Here is a 20,012-nt window from a genome sequence, read left to right on the forward strand (position 1 = left end):
TATAAAATTCTCATCAGTTCACCCTCCTCTACAGGTTATTATGTTTTAAAAAGACCACTCATATTAATTATAATATTGACATCTAATTTTTTCTTGCTTACATGCAAATGTCACATTATTATGTCTCAATGATATCATTTTTTCTACGCATCAATATCATGTATGAAATGTATTAATCTATGAGATACATGATAATCCATATTATTTTAATTTTTTTATAAAATCATAACTATTAGTTTATCCAATGAAATTTTTATATAAACTAATCAAAATATTTAAAATAGTGATATCAATCACATACTAAAAGTTACGCAGTGAAAATTCAATAAAATAAAAGATATTGCATTTTTACCAAATTAAAGAGGGAGAAATATACTAAATTTAGAATCATTAAAAATAGAAGTAGAATAAAGATCACTTATAACAATAAAAATAATCCTCATAGAGCTCTCTCTCTCCTCTCTTCTTTCCCTTCTCCTCCTTTCTTTCTTCCACGACAAACAAATGGAATAGAGGGGAAGGGCTAGGTTGTGAGGTATATTTATATTAAATATATTCAAAAGCTAATTCATTACTCAACCATGGCACCCAACTACCTACCACCACTTTGTTGCATGTCAATTACAGAGTTACTATAAAACATAGCTTTCAATGTTGCAGCTACAATGGTTTCTAGCACTGCAACGCTTGTCAACCCAGTGCCGCAACCCTACATACTGGATCCATATTTTCCTATTTTTCAAATAAATTCATTTTAACACTACATGTCAGCCCAACGCCAAGATTATATTAATGACTTAGTCACAAACTCTTATATATATATATCATAATATGCAATAAATGACTCGGTCACAAATTTCGAATTCATGCATATCATTTCGGCTTGAAGAGGCGTTAAAATAAAATTAGAATTCAAAATAACATATAACCATAAATTAACACAATGAGATATATATATATATATCCAAACAAATCTGACATGTTCAGTAAAAAAAGACAAAGTAGCAAAACTAGCAGATCTCTTAGACTGAAAATAAACTCATCACCAATGACTTCAACCAACATTTTTTGCAAGAACTCTAAGAAAGTAATGCTTATGAGCAGTCAGAGGAGTAGGGGAAGCTATTTGGGGGTGTATAGAAGGCTCAAATAGCTCGTTGAAACAACACAATGCCTGGCCAACAACTAGCCAATAATATTTCAAAAAAAATTAAAAGTCCCCAAATGGCATGCTACTTCCACCACCTTACAAGTCATCATGTAACGAGCAACTTCTGCCACATGGCAGATCAATGGCGAGTGACTTGGTCTGTTTTAAAATTTTAAAAATTCGTTTCTTGGTTACTTAAGCTTCACACTTTACTGAATGAATTTTCAATATATCAAACAAACAATTAGAATGAGCTGTAAACAATCTGTATAACAGCGTCTCTGCGCATACCGAAAAATCTAAGCAGCTGAGCACAGAAATACTGATTAGCATATTTAAGGCGGCATCAGAAGTAGTATCTTATATCCTTATGCTTTGGCATCAAAAGATCATTAGTATGATATCATAATCCATTAAGGATGAAGGCATGGAGAAGGCCTTGGGCAGTACTAGTCTGTTTCTGAGATCCTGATAAAACAATGGTTCCTTCATGCGTTCCCGGTTTTGGATCATGGATTGTGACATCAGCACCAGATACCTGATCAAAGAAATTAAATAATCCACATTGCAAGAGTTCAGACAGATAATAGCTTTTGCAAGTCAATAATATTTTAAACAGAATAGAAATAAAAAGGAAGATATGGAGAAAATATAAGTTCACTTCAAATAAAGAAAAATAACTAACTAATGGGATTCATAATTAAGTTTGAAATTCAAAAACTATTTGATAATTAATCAAAATTAAATTAAGTCAAAATAAAAATTAATTTGCTTCGACTAATGAATAGTTCGCTTAGCTTGATTTAACATGATACCAACTCGATATATATACCCGTATATGAACCAAAATCAATTAATTGTTTAAAAAACATTTTTTTTTAATTACGATGCCTGAATTTAGACTCTAAATTAGGCTTTGTTTTGGACGGCTTTCTTATTGCTTCTTAAAGCAGTTTTTTAGTACAAAAGTTTTATTTTTTATACTTGAAAGCTGCTTTAAGAAGCAGGAAGAAAGCCCTCCCAAACGAAGCCTTAATCACTCAGCGCTCTACTCAAATCAAATTTGAACAAGAACCAAAATTTTTAATTTTAACCCAGGATGGCTTGATCAAACTCTACTTTAATATTTACCCCTTAATTTTTAATTTCTTATAGGCAAAACAACTCGCTCGAGAAGCATCATGTTAAAAAAAAAAATTCCATATTTGAGAGACAATTTTTCAATCTTCCAAAAAGGCTTGCACAATTCTTAAAACATATTTGAAAGCCAATAATCTGAAGCAGAAGGAATACGCAAGGAAGATGATAGAGGCAGAACAAGAAATTTTTTATTACATCTACCTTGAGAGAACAGTTACAATGATTTATATAGAGCTACTTGGTGTGTTGTACCGTTGGCAACTTGCTATTGGTTGAGTCGGTTATAGATATATTCGTATAAGAGTCTGGTATGGCTTTTACGCCCCGCAAGCTAGTGGTGAGGGCTGCACTGTTAGCTTGGTTCTGAGAAGGTTGAATCTAGGCATAGGAAGAGACATAGTAAAGATATCAGCGGTTTGATCAACCGAGCTGATGGGAACAACCATGATTTCCTTGGACTGTATGTGATCTCGTATGAAATGAAAATCCATTTCGATATGTTTCGTTCTAGCATGAACACCAGATTGTTTGCGAGAGCAATGGCATAGATATTGTCACAGTGTATGTCCGAAGGTAGACTTTGGGGAAGATTGAAGTTGGAGAGAAGACAACGAATCCAAATGACGTCGGCTGTAGCAGTAGTTAAGGAGCGGTATTCCACTTCTATGGAGGATCAAGCAACGGTTTGTTGCTGTTGGACTATCCAAGAGATAAGTGTGTCACCTAGAAAGAAGCAATAGCCCAAAGTAGAACATCTGGTGTCGAGGTCCGTTGCCCAGTCGGCATCTGAGAATCCTGATAAAGCGAGAGAGGAGGAAATGGGAAGGCCAAATGAAAGTGTGCCTTTTATATAACGAAGAAGATGTTTTAGAAGATGATAGTGAGTTGGAGAAGGATTATGCATGTGTTGGCATAGGGTGTTGACGACAAATGAGATGTAAGGTTTGGTGATGGTGAGGTATTGAAGAGAACCAGTGAGTTGACGGTATGTGGTGGGATTGAAGAGAAGGAGATCAAGAGGAGTAGAAGGCTTGGTGGTGGATGGATTGGCAATTTGGTTGCACTTGTCCATGGCAACTTGTTGAAGAATGGATTGAGCATAGGAAGATTGAGATAGATGAAATTGATTATTGTGGGAGAGAATCTAAATGCTGAGGAAAGTGGAGGGGTTGTCGAGATTTTTGATGGAGAAGTTAGTGCTGAGTGAGGAAATGATATCAAAAGAAGAGAGGGAGTATTCCCTATAAGAAGGATGTCATCAACGTATATAAGAAGACAGGCTTCAAAGGAATTCTGATTGAGGATGAAGAGCAATGGGTCGGATGAGCTGTTGTGGAAACCGAGAGATAGAAGATGCATGTAGAAGGTTTGAAACCATTCACGCGAAGCTTATTTGAGACCATATAAAGATTTTTTAAGCAGACAAACATGATTAGGGTAGGTGTTGTCCTCAAATCCATGAGATTGCTCCATGTGAATGGTGTCGTGAGGGGAGCCATGAAGAAAAGCGTTTGTAGCATCAAGTTGATGAATATGCCATTGATGAGTGACAGCTATAGCAAGGTTTAAAATTGCGTTAATAAACCTCGATGCATTTTTCGTCTGTGAGGCGAGGCGTAAGCCTCGAGACGGTGTGACACGTAAGCCTCACGGACGAAGAATTGCGTAAATGAGATTTTAAGTATTTTAACAGGTAAATAATAGTAAGAGTCTATCATACAATAAAAATTTCTAAATGAAAAGTGAAGTTAGTGGAAAATAATAAAATATATGCATCTCATAGCATAATTCAAAGTACATAACTACAAATATAAGTCTATCAAGACTCCCAAAGTACAAATAAGAAAGAATATATAAAATTCAATCATGTCCCATCACTAAATAGGTCTTCAAGGGAATCTACTCTTCAATTGTATCTATGAATGTCAAATCTTCATCATCTGCAATGTTACCACTTCTCTTCCTTGTTCAATAAGAATGATTAGTGTCATGTTAATTGCATATATATATATATATAATGTAATAGCACATAAGAAATTATGAGATACGTTTCTTTGCTTGTTGTGCTGCAGAACTAGTGGATGTGTGTGGTGTGGTACTAGTGGACACTTAATCTGCTTTGTCCCTCAAGACATCCACACATAGATCCTCTAGCTGCATGTCTGATCACTTAGATCCTCTAGCTGCAGGTCTGATATTGACAAATTTGTCTCATCATCTATGAACCACTCATACATGGAATGTACCTTCAACCCTCTCCCATACAACCATACAGATCACAACATATTGAAGTAAGCCGGCGATGTCGTAACATTAAATGGAATGACATTCTCAAAAAAAAATCTGTCAATATCCATGCAAACCTGACGGCTCTAGTACTAGCTGTAGGCGTCATCTGTGCATGTCCTCTATCCTCTCCTGGATTAATCATATAATAGTCCAAAGGACCCCACACACCTCCTATTATGTATAGTGGACGAAGAGTCCTTTCCACTCTCGCTCCCGTAGAAAGCACCATGTTTGACTCTTTCATCAAATTGCTCATGTTGTAAATGATTAGCTGTGGTACTCTTCTTCATATAAGCAGTAATTTCCTCCTTCACCTTATACGACACATTCGTACAAGGTGTTACATTTTTATGTGAGCCAAAAAAGTGTTCCTTCACGTGAGTAACTCCTCCCCTTCACCACTTTATCATAAAAATTGTATTTTAAATACACATGTCTTCTCGCCGCCTCCTACATCAACATGCACATTGTATTTCCAAGGGTCCCGCCGCAATGACGTATGTGTCTTTTCCTTGCCTTTAACCATGTTTCCTAATGCACAAATGCGAAAACAAACAAAAAATCTAAAAAAAATAAAAAATCCTATATTTTCTATAACTTGATAAATCTTACCTTGAATTAAAAAAAAAAAAACCTAAAATCGGTAGCGGAGTTGTCGTAGAGGGTGGCCAGACACTAGAAGCTCACTAGCGGGAGAGGCGGCGGGAAGGGAGGCCGAGCGGAGCTAGCATGCGGACTTGCGGCTTTGCGAAGCTGGTCCTTTTGGTTCGGGTAGGCCGAAAGAAGAAAAGGGAAGAAAGGTTATTTCATTAAGAACTTAAGTGTGTGAGACCCAGCTACATGAGATGTGCGCCTCACTCAAAATTGCACAATTCAGCCTCCGAGTTGCGCCTCACAAGCACAGAGGCATACGCCTCACCTGGACCCAATAAAGCTTAAGCAATGAGGCTCTTTGGGGCCGAATTGCGTAGAAGCGCGCCTCTTATTGCACAATTTTAAACTATGAGCTATAGTGAGAAGAATACAAATTGAGGGGAATTTGGCCACCGAACTAACGGTTTCTGTGTAGTTGAGGTTGTATTCTTGGTGATAGCCCTGGGCTACCAAACGAGCTTTTGTATCGTGAGATCATGCCATCAGTATTTTTCTTTATTTTATAAGTCCACCGACAACCAAAGATGGGTGTGTTGGGGGGAGGTGGGACCAGCTTCCAAGTGCCATGTTGTTGAAGAGATAAGAATTCAGATGCCATCGCTGCTCTCCAATGAGGATGCTTGATGGCTTCGGCATAGGTAGTTGGATAAGAGTTAAGGGAGGAGTGAAGATTAAGAATTTGGCAGGGTTTAGAGAACCGGTTTTAAATCTAGTGAACATGCGATGAGAGGAGGATGGTTGATTTGGAATAGGTAATGGTGGGGAAGGAACTGATAAAATAGCTGGGGGAGGAGTGGTTGTTTGAGGAGGTAGGACAGGAATTCCGGACTGTAGGTGGAACATGCAGAGGGGAAGGATGAAGAGGTGGCGGAGGTGTAGTCAGGTAAGTGGGAATAAGAAGCTGGGGGTTAGTAGAAGTATGTTGTGGGAACGACTGAGGAAGTGGCGGTGGATTGAAGAGTTAAGGAAAGGTGTGTTCGTCAAATGACACATGTCTAGAGATGTAAACTTTGCCCATAGAAGGAGCAAGACACTTATAACCTTTGTAGGATATTGAAGAATGAGGCGATGCCAGCATATGTTGGCTTGATGACCACATTTGCCGCAGATTTGATAGAAGATATTACCAGTAGTGGAGGAAGAGGGTGGTCGTGATGAGGTGTTGTTGTTGCGACCTCAGCCAACATTTTGGACGAATCATCCTCTATTTCGTCCGCGACCGCGAGAGGAAAAGAGGGTGGTGGACATGTGAGGATTGTTGGCTTCTTTAGCAGATTCCGTGTAGAGGTTTATTTCTTCACTAAGAATGAGGGAGTACAAGACGTCAAGGATGATCAGCAATAGTGTCGTACAAGACGTCAAGGATGATCAGCAATAGTGTCGTGCGAATCGAGGCCTTGAAAGCTTGATATTGGGACGGTAGCCCATTAAGAGTGTAGAGAAGTATGTCTTCAGTATCAAAGTTGGCTCCGACGGTGGCAATGTTATCTACTAATGTCTTGATTGAGGTAAGGTATTGAGTCATCATAGATTGACCAATGGAAAGATTGACAACTCATTCTTGAGTTGTATGAATTATGAGCGATTCATGGATTGTAAGCGACGCTCAAGAGACGACCATATTTCGACGCAAGATTCAATACATAAGGAAGAACAAAGGGATATAGAGTAGAGCAGATCGCAATAGCCAAGTTTTGATCGATCAAAGTCCATAGATGGAACTATGGATTTGATCGAGAGCTGCCAACATGCTGAAGAATGAATCGAGGGGGAATGGGAGTAGATTGATCGAGAAATGAAAGATAGTTGTTGGCTTTGAACAGTTTTGTGATTTGAGATTTCCAGGATGAATAATTTTCGCTTGAGAGAGCAATGGGAATGATGATCTTGAAATTTGATATCAAGAACTTTAGGGAGAATGGAATCGTCAGGCATTCCCTGACTTTTTCGCCAGTAGTCATGGACAAGGGTGAATCCATTAGTTGGACGAAGGCTACGAGCCAATCAGCTCTAATACCATGAAGCTGATAATCTGAAGCATAAGGAATACACAAAGAAGAGGATAGAAGCAGAACAAGAAATTCTTTATTACATCTACCTTGAGATAACAATTGCAATGATTTATATAGAGCTAGGTGGTGTGTATTGAACAGGTGGCAGCCTGCTATTGGTTGAGTTGGTTACATATATATATTCGTATAAGAGTCTGGTATGACTTTTAATATTGAATTTAATTTCAACTTATTTTCGATCCACACAACATTCTCAACAGTAATATGTTTGTCGGTGGACATGAAAATTTTACTTTTAAATACATCTTGTACACTTTATCAAAATAGTTGCGCAACCCATAATTCGAAGGAGTGCACCCGTTTGTCTTATTTAGAAAATCTTTGTTAACGAGGTACACTGTTCATTCATGGGGTATATTGTTTGTTTACGGGAAGTGCAAGAGCTTTCTTTTTTAGCATTTAGCATATACGACACTTAGGTCACTCGTACACCCAGGATGGACAATACTTTCGGCCACTTTGCTATGTTTGAAGACTATTCACCAGAAGACAACGGTTTGAGATATTTGTCCAATGTGATAGTTGTTCACATGAATGCATTATCATTAAAGCACGCTTGTGACTTTACATTTCAAGTTCATTATTATTCGCATTTTGTCTGCATGTTGTGAATCTAATCAGAAACATTACGATTTAGATTCATTTACATGAGTGTAACTTGGACCTTGTTGAAGTGGGACCCACAAGGGATCATTTTGAAATTATAAATAGTTGTCAGTTTTAATTCAGTTTTATTTTCAGTTCATCTAACCAAATGCATTCTTAAATTTTCTAATTATTCAAGAGAGTTCTAAGAGCAAAAGAAAAGTTTTGTTCACCCATATTGACGAGTCATTGGGTTCATTACAAGTCCCATGTAAGTCATATTTTCGTTCAAATAATGTCTTTATTTATCGTAGTGTATGCCATCAACCTATGCTGCACAAACACGAACATGGTACATGTCAATAATTTAAAATACAACTCACTGATATGACCACATTATAATTTTTAAATCTTCAAAATAGTGTATAAAAATTAAATAAGTAGAATAAGAATAATTGAGAAACAATAAGTCATTTAACTATAATTTATACTTAAAATGATTAATATCAGTATGTCGAGAGTTGGGCATCGATGTCATGTGTCAGACATCAAGAGAGGAGATCATAATGCTCTCAAGAGTCAAGCATCGATGTTGTGCAATTGGCATCGAGCGTCGATGTTGAGAGGGCATCAATTATCAATGTTAAGATTATGTTAGAAAAATATGAGATAATAAAACGGCATATGGGGGCGATTTTGAGTAGGGGTGTCAATTTCGGATCACGGGTCGGGTTCGGGTCGAACCCGAAACTGACACGGCACTATTCGGGTCAACCCGAACCCGACCCGTTTTTAAAAACATGTCAGTTTTTCTAACCCAAACACGACCCGCTTCGGGTCAGGGTCAACCAGACACGACCTAAATGACCCGTTTCCAACAAAAAAATGGCTAATTTTCAGGTAAAAATGTGTCAATCTCCTCTTTTCGGGTAAAAAATGGGTCAAAATCGGGTCAATCTCGGGTCAATTTCGGGTCAAAGGGTTAACCCGAACCCAACCCGATTTTTGAAACGGGTCGAAATGCTGAACCCGAACCCGACCCGTTTCGGGTTGACCCTAACCCGAAATTTTCAGGTCGGGTTCGGGTCGGGTTTTCGGGTCGTGTCAAATATTGACACCCCTAATTTTGAGTGTATAAATAGATGGTGTCGAGTGTCAATATTAAGACAACACCAAAATTTGATGTTGAGATGGTTTCGAATTATTAATGTTGTAACAGCTTCAGACATCGATGTTGAGATGTCATGGAGCATTGTTATAAAACCCTAGCTGCAACCTACTAGAGAGAAATGAAAATTAGAATTTTTTATGGATATTGAAATGACCAAACATACTTAGTTGGAAAGTATTAGAAATGATGTTTTTTATTATATTTAAATAAGAATTGACTCTTAACAAGACACAATGGAGAAAAAGGATTCATGTAGTCTAACCCATATAGTAGGATAAAGACTTGATGTTATTGAAGTACTGAGTGTGGACGATTGATTTGGTGTTGTGGAGAGAAAATAAAAAAATTTATTTTTCTTTTTTAAATAAATAAATAATTAAAATACAATAAATTATATTAAAAAAAATTTCATACAATATTTAAGACATGCATGTCCAATTTTTTTTTAATATATATATATATTTTAAATTGGGCGCATCTTCAGCGTGTCCGACACGTGCCCGAAGGGTGTCAAATGTGTATCGTGTTGAACACAACACACCTCTTCGAGAAGTGTCAGTGCATCATAGTCATCAACTATTTATCTTATTCATACATGAGTTTAAATTTATCATTTTCATTTTTATTACATTCTCCCTACAAGTCACTTTCATTTTTATTCTATTGAAGTCCTCGGCTTACTAAAAAATTCAACAGCCAATCTACGACATTACCGCATAATTGGGTGTCTTAGGTTCTATTAGGCATTCCCGCCACACCAAAAAATGAGTACATAGTCGATGTCAGAAGATACCGCAGTTAGAGGATATTCTTTCTCACTGTTACATAAAAAGACGTGCATGATTCTTTGTACAACTTAGAACTTGCAATATTTCTTCAACGCGTAAGAAAAATCGTGTATAGGTACTTAAAATTGAATTTACTCGCCGTGCTAAGAAAAGCGCACTTAGAACTTACCCTAGATAAGTTGAAGTGACCCCATTCTAAAAGATGATCATGGCAAAGTCAAAGAGGTGATTCTCAACCAAAATATTTCCATAGAATCCAGTAAAAGGATTTTTTAATATAGAAGGTTTGAGACATTAAAACCACAAAAGAAAACTCCAAGTACATAAACTTCAACGAATCGAGTTGGGAAAGTACAATTCTCCATAGCTTAAGTCTAGGGCTCAAGCAAGTGTATGTGATCGGATTCAGCAAGCTCAGATATTATTGAGTTGCTGGCAGCTCCACTTGCTCAATAATACGATATAAAAAGGTCCTAAGAGAACCTCCATTCCTCCAGTTTGAAAAAAAAAAAAGCTGTCAATTCTCATTGTTATTTTGACTTATAAGTTTATGTAACCAAGATGAATGAAATCTTCTCAACTGGTCAAAGATCAAAGAATCAAAGTACTATCAAAATAATTATCCTTATCAAAATGAAGGAACCAAGTTGAATTTGGCGTTATTAGCAAAATCAGAATTTTGGATTCCTTCAGCAAGTATACCAAGCACAAAACAAAATAAACACGGATGGATTCACTTCTTTAACAAGTCCGTCGAAGCACAACGCAAATGACTGAATAAGCTATCCCAAAATTTATTCAAAGCTCGAGGTCGAACTAAGGGAATTCTATCATCAATAAGTCTATAAAAGCATCAAGCACTTGACCGGCGACTCTCTGTTATAAACCTTACATAAGCCATGAGAGCCCATTCATCGGCATCTACCATTCACCAAATTTGCCCCCACAAAACATAGGACAAAAGGAACCCCAAAACTCTATCCTCAAATCACAAATAAGATTTGTCATCAACAAAATCACTATGAGCAAAGCATCAGACTAACGTTAATCTAACCGGACCCAGCAAGTTGCTATAACCAAGCCGAAATAATAGCAAATTTGACGTAAAAATCTAGAGTAAGATGCACATCCTTCTACAGTACCAGCTATCGGACTTAGACAAATAATTTGGGTTAAACCACAATGCTAATAAAAAGACATGGTGATAAAAGAAGAGAAGAAAAGACACAATTACATATGTATACAAGCACGTAAAAAGGGGATACAAGAAATAAAATTTCAACAAAAGAAAATAAAAAAGAAAGAGTTTAAGGCAATCAAGCCTACATGTCCTGGAGTTGTGTCATTACATCTACAAGGGTTTGGTAGTTTCTAACTCTTCCATAGCACAGATCAGTGTAGCTTTAGCACCCAATATGATGGACTTGAAAGTAATGTTGCTCCCCTCTATTCAAGGATAAAATAAACCTATGTTGAGTCCAAGGCTAGTTATCCTCCTAAACCCAGTCAATTAACCGAATCAACGTATTAAAATTTGACTTAATTTAAAATATCTTCTATCAATTTGACAAAAAATCTCACCACCACATTAATTTGGTATCATAGCAAGCTGAACCTTGAAGTTGGACATCACTTAGGACCTAAGCAAGTTCATCAAAAAGACATCAAATCTTTCTAACAATTCTTCGGCTTCGATGAGAGTTTCTCAATCTTGGCAACAATACTAGCGGATCTATGGCTGCAATGTCTCATGACTTCAATACTCTTTTCAAATTCATCATCAACCATGTTACCAACCACCTGATAGATCCTAACCCGTTCATGGAGATCTAGCAATGAAACCTTGATTCGTATAACCAAGAAAGATTTTAGCTGTCGAATTGAAAATTTAGCTTCGCAATATAATGCCCTCAACGCCTCAAATTGTCAGCCACCAAACCAATATGAGCTAAAAATTCCAAGTTAGCATTGGCATTCATTGTAAAGTGATCCAATGACTCGAGTGAACTTGATTTCAAGCTACAAACCAAATTCGAATGAAAAATCATGTTGCAATCTTGCATGTTATATTCCTTAGATTGGTGAAAGTTGAATGTTAGTAACATATCTCTGAGTGGTAATCTACTCCTTTCAATAGGGCCGTCAATAAATGGCATAACCCGCCAACCCAATCTGAAAAATTTGGGTTCGAGTTCACCTGTTTAATAAACAAGTCATGTTAGAGTTCAGAATTCCACCCCGTTTATAAACGGGTCGATTCAAGTTGGCCCGCCAACCCAAATTTGACTTGAAAGTGATTTGTATATTTTTTTTCTTAAATTATTTTATTTGTTAGTATGACCGCCTTATTTTTTATTAACCTAAATTTATGATGAACAATAGAGGAAGGAATTCCTCATTAACTAAATTCTACAAAATGTGTTGGGACCTACCAAAAAGAGAGGTCCCATATATTGTTGCTAAATCAAAAGATGTTGAAGTGTACATGGGTACATCATGCACTTTAGTGGGCAGCGACTCCCATATTACAGACGTCTTACCTTGCCAAAAAAAAAAAGAGAAGGGATCCATAGAGATGCTCGGCTCCACGAAAGACATGTCCATATCAAGAATAATTAGATCGGGTATATACATGCTCAATGAGCCTATCACATAACCATCAAAAGAGGCATACCACACATTTACATACATCCTAAAAGATTCAAACGTTACATCCTTCGGCGTTAAAAATCGTTGCAATATGGGACTTGCCATTCAATTTTTAGAAGCATGAGTGAGCTCACCACAGTGAGAATGCACATAACTACATACTGGTGAAAGGAAATTCATCTGCACTATGGTGGGAGAAAGAATGGCCTCCTCTGGAATTACTCGATCACGACCACCTATAATTAAGTCAGTCTAGGCATCAAGCATAACTAAAAGATTCAAACAACTAATGGAAATAATCGATAAGCAAAGATGTACCTTCGCTATGCCTAGTCGGTGGAAAGTTTCGTCGAGACCCATGACCTAAGGGTTTGCTAGCAATCTCATGTGATGTTCATATCTTCTAGCACTATGGTCCAAGAAAGGTGCGAAAAGTAGTCTCCCCTAAATCAACCGAACACAACTCAAGTGCAACTATTTCGTGTCATCAAACGAAATTTAGACATGGTACTAAATTTAAGTGATAATAGATGGGGATATTATTAGTAATAAAGGCTTTCGTTTAAGTAGATCTAAAACTGAATATATAGTGTAATTTTAGTAATAATAGTTCTAGTGGGGGGATTGTAAATTTCAGTTATCAAGTCATTAATAAGAGTACACATTATAAATATATTGGATCAATTTTTCAGAGTAATGGTGAAATTGATGGGGATATTACTAGTATAATTCAAGTTGGATGGTTGAACTTGAGGAATGCATCGGACTTGTTGTGTGATAGAAAAATACCCCTCAAACTTAGGGGAAAATTCTATAAGATGGTGGTTAAACCTGCAATGCTTTATGGTGCAGAATTTTGGTCATTAAAAGAGAAGCATAATATTAAGTTAACTGTTGCAGACATGAGGATGCTCAGGTGGATGAGTGGCTTTACTCTTAGAGACAGGATACGAAATGAGCATATAAATGAAAAGGTTGGAGTAGCTCCGGTGGAAGATAAGATTAAAGAGAGTCGCCTTAAATGGTTTGGTCACATAAAACGGCGGCCTTCCGATGACCCGATTAGGAAAGTAGATGTATTATATTTGACTTATATTAAGAAAGGTAGGGGTAGACCTAAAAAGACTTGTTTAGATAATATTGGAAATGACTTTTCTTTATTAGATTTGAATGAGAATTTAATTTTTAACAGAACACAATGGAGAAAAAGGATTCATACAGCCGACCCCACATAGTGGGATAAAGGCTTGATGTTGTTGTTGTACTAAATTTAAGTGAACCCACATCACAAAAGAAATATGCTTCCAGCTCTCCAAGGCTGTTGAACTTGTTTGGCTGACATATGCTAAATCAAGTAGAAGAGGCAAGCCTTTGTATGCAGTTGTTTGTTAAAACCCAAGATGTCGAGCAATTTTTTGGTTATTATCCTACTAATCAACCAAAGTGATAGCATAACTATCTGATTCACATGCTAATAAAATACTCAACAACTTCCAAAGACTAATCCCCATGAAGCAATGCACATCTACCATAGCAATCAATATCATCAACTAAATCAGTTTTCATCACATTGTTTGGTAGATCGCCTATCTCTAGTTGATACACTAAGGAAAATCAAGCAACGATGAGATAAAAGACAAGGCAAAAATCGCACAAGCACTTGTTTTAGGGTAGTAGCAGGACAATGAGATATCCCTTATTCAAGAAGTATGATGGATATTTTGAGCAACTAAATGCTCCTCGGATGTGGATACGAAACCAAGCATAAACATAATGTTAGAGAATGACGATATATTGTATGTTAAGAAAAGTAGTTTTCATAATTATGTTGAAAATTATGTTTATTCTACTAAGAACTACAGGAGCTAAAGGGAGCTACTTGTCGCGATACATAAGAAAGGATGCAAATAGAGCACTGCACCATAAAGATCCCCCTTTTGTAGGGAAAATAAAAGTGTGAAACCAAGTGAATAAAAAGCCAATTAAAAATAAATCTTCACCCATAGAATTGACGGCTGGAGACGCGTATTCAATCTCTACAAACAACTAAGAAAAAACTTTCAAGAAGTCATCAATGCAGTCCATGCCGAACTCAAAAGTATCGTGTAATAGAATGGTGAGCTGAACAAGGCTATCCTCTTGAAGAAAGCTACAAATCCAAATGTCCAAGGATAAAAAATACCGAGATAGTACATCAATATCCAAGCTACTCTGCAAACTTTTCATTAATAACCAAGAATCTCGGGAAAGGTTGTTGACAAGATCGATTCCCCTTGCTTAATTCTATCAAGAGAAGGCCGCCAAGAGAAAAGCTCCATGTTCGGAGGAATACACTATTATAACGAACTTTCAACTTCCGTAACAAGATGGTCAACTCTTCCAAGCCTATCCAATAAGCATTAGTACCTGAATCCCAGAACTCGATAACACATTTAACCCAGTAAGGAGGGATGCTCTCAAAGTTAAACAACAAGGCATACATGATTTCATAAACGCCAGCCTCCAAAATGTTTTTACGTGCCTGCAAAACATATCACACCCATGGGGCATAACCATGCACGAGACCGAAAGCATGCCCTACCGAAGAATCTCGAGGTCACTTAAGCAAATTGGATTGTAGTTGGAGTGGCTCAAACAATCTTGATCGCCAAGTTTTCTCAACAAAATCAATGTCTGGCTCAAAAATTCTAAACATCCTATAACTTATCTAGGAAACAATATTTTCCAGCAAGTTATACTCCCTACATTTCAACTTGTGGTTACCCATTCTGCAAGATCTCTATAGATAGACGGGTAAGCTCGCATTAAAGAAGTGTGAATGACTAAGTGTATAATTAATCGTAGACGCTAAGTCCTCTCAACTTTTTCTTATATTGCTCAAATCTATCATCTACATCAGCACTCTTTTGAGGGTCGTGACTGTCTATCATAGCCAAGAATGCCCCCTCAATAGGCACCAGGCACGGGAAAAGCCACCCAACACGGAAGACCAGCAGCCCACCGTGGGAACCAAGGAGCCAAGGAGCCAAGGAATGCAAACAGCTAACCCGTGGAAGCCAATGAGCCATGGCATGGGAAAACAAACAACCTTGGGATTCCAAAAGCCATTTTGGAATCCCAAGAGACAAACTTAAATTTAAGACATAAAAAACTATAATAAAAATTACATTAATTAAGATAACTAATGAATTAAAACCTCGCTAATAAATGAGCTAACCTTTAGTTCAATAAATGAACTAAAAACTAGCTCATAAATGAGCTAAATTCCAGCTTAAACCTTATTGAGCTTGTAAGCTCAAGGGAAGTCAAAATCAACTTATTTTGGGTTTGAGTTGACCCCCCCTTTGCCTACATCACACCCCCATCTAGATCTCTCTCTCTCTCTCTAGCTCTTTGCATTGCACCCATGCCTACCTTAACTCCTCTCACCACTAACCAAACCAACGGCAACAACCAGTCCAAGCCAACCAACTCCCTCCAACTGAACCCTCCAGAAAACAACGCCCACAACCACCTTTCCCTAGTTCGCACAACTATCAGCCGCCACCAACCAATGTCGTTGCCACCCATCAAACCCACACAACCACCACCTGCAATCCCCACAACACATCCAATAACCACAGTTTGGAAAACCCACCACTGGAAAATCTCCTTCGATCAACCAACAATCGCCTAAACCCTCCTCCTCGTGCAAGCCTATTGTCCTACTTGCATATGTGCCACTAGGGCTGTCAAAATCGGGTCAGGGGTCGGGTTCGAGTCCAACCCAAAATCGACCCGACACTGTTAGACTCGACCCGTTTTTGCAAACGAGTCAGTTTTTCGAACCCGACCCCGACCCGCTTCAGGTATAATTTATTAAAAAATTTTATGTAATTCAATTTATTTAAATCTAAATCAAATTAAGGTAAGATTTACTTCAATTAATTTAAAATAAATCAAGATTAATTTAATTTGGACAATAATATTTATAATTTTTTGAAATATCATTTACTTATTTCATAACAATCTTATAAAACCCTCCTAAATTAATTAAAAATGGGTCAAATCGGGTTGATTTCAGGTTTCCGGATGAACCCGAAAATGGGTCGAAATCCCTAACCCGAACCCGATCCGATTCAGGTTCGGGTTGACCCGACCCGAAAAATTTTCGAGTCGGGTTCGGGTCGAGATTTTGGGTTGGGTTAAATATTGACACCCCTATGTGCCACCATCACCTCTTCTTCTCCAAACCACCAACGGTCAACTTAGTGTCGAACAATCTAGACAACCAAGACCACCCTAGACATCTTCTCATGCGCCTACTTGCCGTCAACTGCTCCAAGTTGCATATTACCTCTCCTTCTCTTCCTCCCTTTCTTTTCCCTATTTCTCTCTCCTCTCAACTTACTCTCTATCCCACATCTTACACAAATGAATAGTTCTGAAATTTTAAAATTAAATATCAAGCACGTTGTTTTAATGTGATGGGGAAATTTGCAAAATTAAGTACCTGTGCACTTTATTCCAATGCAGCGAGAAAATTTGTGAAATAAGTAGTCATGCATGTCATTCCAATGTGGAAGGAAAATTCATATATTTCGCTTGTGCAGGTGATGAAGACCCCGTGTGTTTCATTATAAGCGTGTTGGGGTTGTAGGTTCTCCCATATTGTCACATGACGACAACTATCACGCTTCTTTATAAGTGACATAAGCAGGCCTGACACTCGCAAATATCACTTACCCAGAGAAATTAGAAGGCTGCAATAATTCAATTTCAATGAAACTATAAGTAGCATAACATTAATAACTTTTCAAATGAGAAAAATGCAATTGAAATAAAAGAGTTAGGACGGGGCTTAAGGCTTTCATTTGAAAGTAGCCCAAATGACTCCCAAATGACAGGCCTTACGACCATTATTAGAGGTGGCCCAAATAGTGGGTCTTATAACTTATCCCTATAGACTAAGATGGTTGTAGGAGGTATAAATGTTTAGATAGGTCTTATTGCTTCTAGAATTAGAAGTCGTCTGACGACGGGTCTTACGACCTAGCCCTATAAGCTAAGTGGCCCATATAGTTGAATTGTTTTGTTTTTGCCCTCGCAACCAAGTTATTTTTCTTCATTAGAGTTAGAGTGAGCGGATTCACATCAAAGTATGTTCGAGTGGGACAAGTTGAAGCACTGGTCCTACCTGCATATAAATGAAGATAGGTCCTTTTGTTTCTCTTCGAGTATTTTCATGGGTCTTACAACCTAGCCTTATAGACTAGGATGCCCATATGAGGACGTCCAGGGTTAGATTGTTACAAGATATTTTTCCTATAAGTCTAACTTACGGCTTTCATTTAAAATGGCCAGAAAGCGGGACTTACAACCTAGTCTTATAGGCTAAGCTACCCAATATTAGGTGTGAATGAATTTTAGGGTTATTTTCCTAATGTATGGGACTTACTGATTCACTTAGAAGTGGCCCGAGTTAGGTGTTTAGGGTTAGGTTAGTTTTACCAAAAGATTTACATTAAGATCGATCTTAAGGCTTATATTAGAAGTTGTCGGGGTGTTTCAAATGTCCTTCACTTCATACAATAGATTTTTTAGAGAAAGTCACTAGTAGGATTCACTACTTCCATTACGATTTTTCTTGTGTGTGCCTCATTGTCACGACCCGACCTGGCTAGCCCGATTAACGGTGCGGGAGCAGACAGTCGTACGGAAAACACCATAACATATATCATAAAAATTTCATTTAACTTTTATAATAGATCATAAACTTTCATTTCATCCATACATAAATAAGAAAGAGCCATTAAAACAACAACTGAAAGCATTTCAAATTGTTTCATCTAAATCACAACTAAAAATTCATAAACATAAACATCAATATTAACTCCAACAGACTCCTCAAATACAATCCACAGACTCAAACACAAAACAGAAAATATAAAACCTTTCTTCCTGAGGTACTCTACCACGGTAGGAGTACTGTCGTCTCGCTGCCATCACTTTCTAGATGGTTCACCTGAAAAAGATTCCCACAATAGTGGTGAGCTTATTCGCTCAATAGGTAATTCATATTTTTCATAAAAATTTGCATAAAACCAAAATAAAACATCCTTTTATAATAAAACATTAAACGACGGTCAATTTTGCATAAGTATATAACATTTTTGTAAGAAACTTTTTCATAATATTTCATCAACCACAAAGATTAAACATCAATTTTCATATTGCATAGAAAACATATAAAAAAATTTATATTATGTGTAATGTCTATTATATCACTCGTCTAGGAGATGCATGCTAAGAGTGTTGGACCATTCAAAATAATTAAGAAAATCACTGATAATGCTTATGTAATAGATCTGCCTGCATAATTCAACATCAATCCCTCCTTTAACATAAAATATCTAGTTGCATATGAAGGTCATGAATTCAACCCACCAAATCCACTCATACAACAGCCTTATGAGACCCCACCGTGTGAGAACCCAAGGCCACCTCCACTACCAAATATTCCCAAATCACTCATGGCAGAAAAGGTGGACTCGATTATAAGTGATGACATCATCTCCACAAAGGAATGTGGACGACGGAGATACTTGATTAGGTGGAAAGGAAAGCCCAAGTCAGAGGAGACATGGCTGGAGCGTGAGGAGCTACAGCAGATTGACCCCGATGTATTAGAGAGTCACGAGAGCACCAGAGACGCTTACTCGACAGAGTCGAGCTTTCTCCCACCCCGGGAGAATGATGGGGACATCAGAGCATAAAAAGTATATCTGAGGCGTGGTCGTCGATCTACGGCCACGATCAAATCGATGTGTTTTGAGTTATTTCATGTATTTTTTTATTATGTTATTTGTTATTTATGTTGTAATTATTTTTCCCGTTTTACCCCTTGCTTAAGGGAAGTCGTATGTAAGCCCTATGGATAATGTCGTCTTTTATCTTTGAGTCCTTTTTGTACGAGGCTATTTATAGCCCTCGTGTTCTTCTTCTAAAGTTAATAATTGAATGATAAAAAAATTGTGCTAATGCTTGAGTTCTTGAGAGATCTTAAGAGTGCTTGGAGAGAGCGAAATCCCTAGGAGAGGGAATTTGGATCACCACCAACCTTCATGACGGCCGGGTTCGTGATTTTCTTCGTTATCTATTTTCCTTTTTTCCTCATCTCCTACCCAACCGTCTTCCTAACCCCACCTCACTCCAAGCCGCCGACCACCTTCATCCCCAACATCCTTCCATCCAAAACTCCCCAAGTCACCTCCACCTCGCCGTCGGCCCTAGCCCCTTACTCTCTCTTGGATTTATTTCCTATTCTAGATTTCCATAAGTTTGGATAGATTTTGAATTCAAATTCACTCAATTTGAATTTTCAAAATCATTCTGATACGCCTTAGGTTTAGACAATTTCGGTTTTGCCCTAGTTTTCCCCCAAAAAGAGGAATTTCTCCACCAAAATCAAAGAAGAACAATCACAATGTTGGAGAATTTTTATATCCTCAAACGGATTGCATATTTTATATCAG

At 37.5% G+C, this 20,012-nt stretch overlaps 1 protein-coding gene across 7 annotated transcripts in view; it reads right to left on the reverse strand.

Moving 5' to 3' along the window:
• Positions 1-1,028: 1,028 nt before the first annotated feature.
• LOC110106742 (KH domain-containing protein HEN4) overlaps positions 1,029-20,012 on the reverse strand; it is a gene marked incomplete at its 5' end in the record, with an annotated part of 36,592 nt that continues 17,608 nt past the window's right edge. For 2 of the 7 annotated variants that reach the window (XM_028695809.1, XM_028695808.1), the window contains 1 exon segment: positions 1,029-1,688. In XM_028695809.1, coding sequence (XP_028551642.1) covers positions 1,554-1,688 — 135 coding nt within the window. 7 annotated transcript variants of the gene reach the window in all.

Source organism: Dendrobium catenatum, unplaced genomic scaffold (genome assembly GCF_001605985.2).
Source record: "Dendrobium catenatum unplaced genomic scaffold, ASM160598v2 fragScaff_scaffold_685, whole genome shotgun sequence".
Classification (NCBI taxonomy): domain Eukaryota; kingdom Viridiplantae; phylum Streptophyta; class Magnoliopsida; order Asparagales; family Orchidaceae; genus Dendrobium; species Dendrobium catenatum.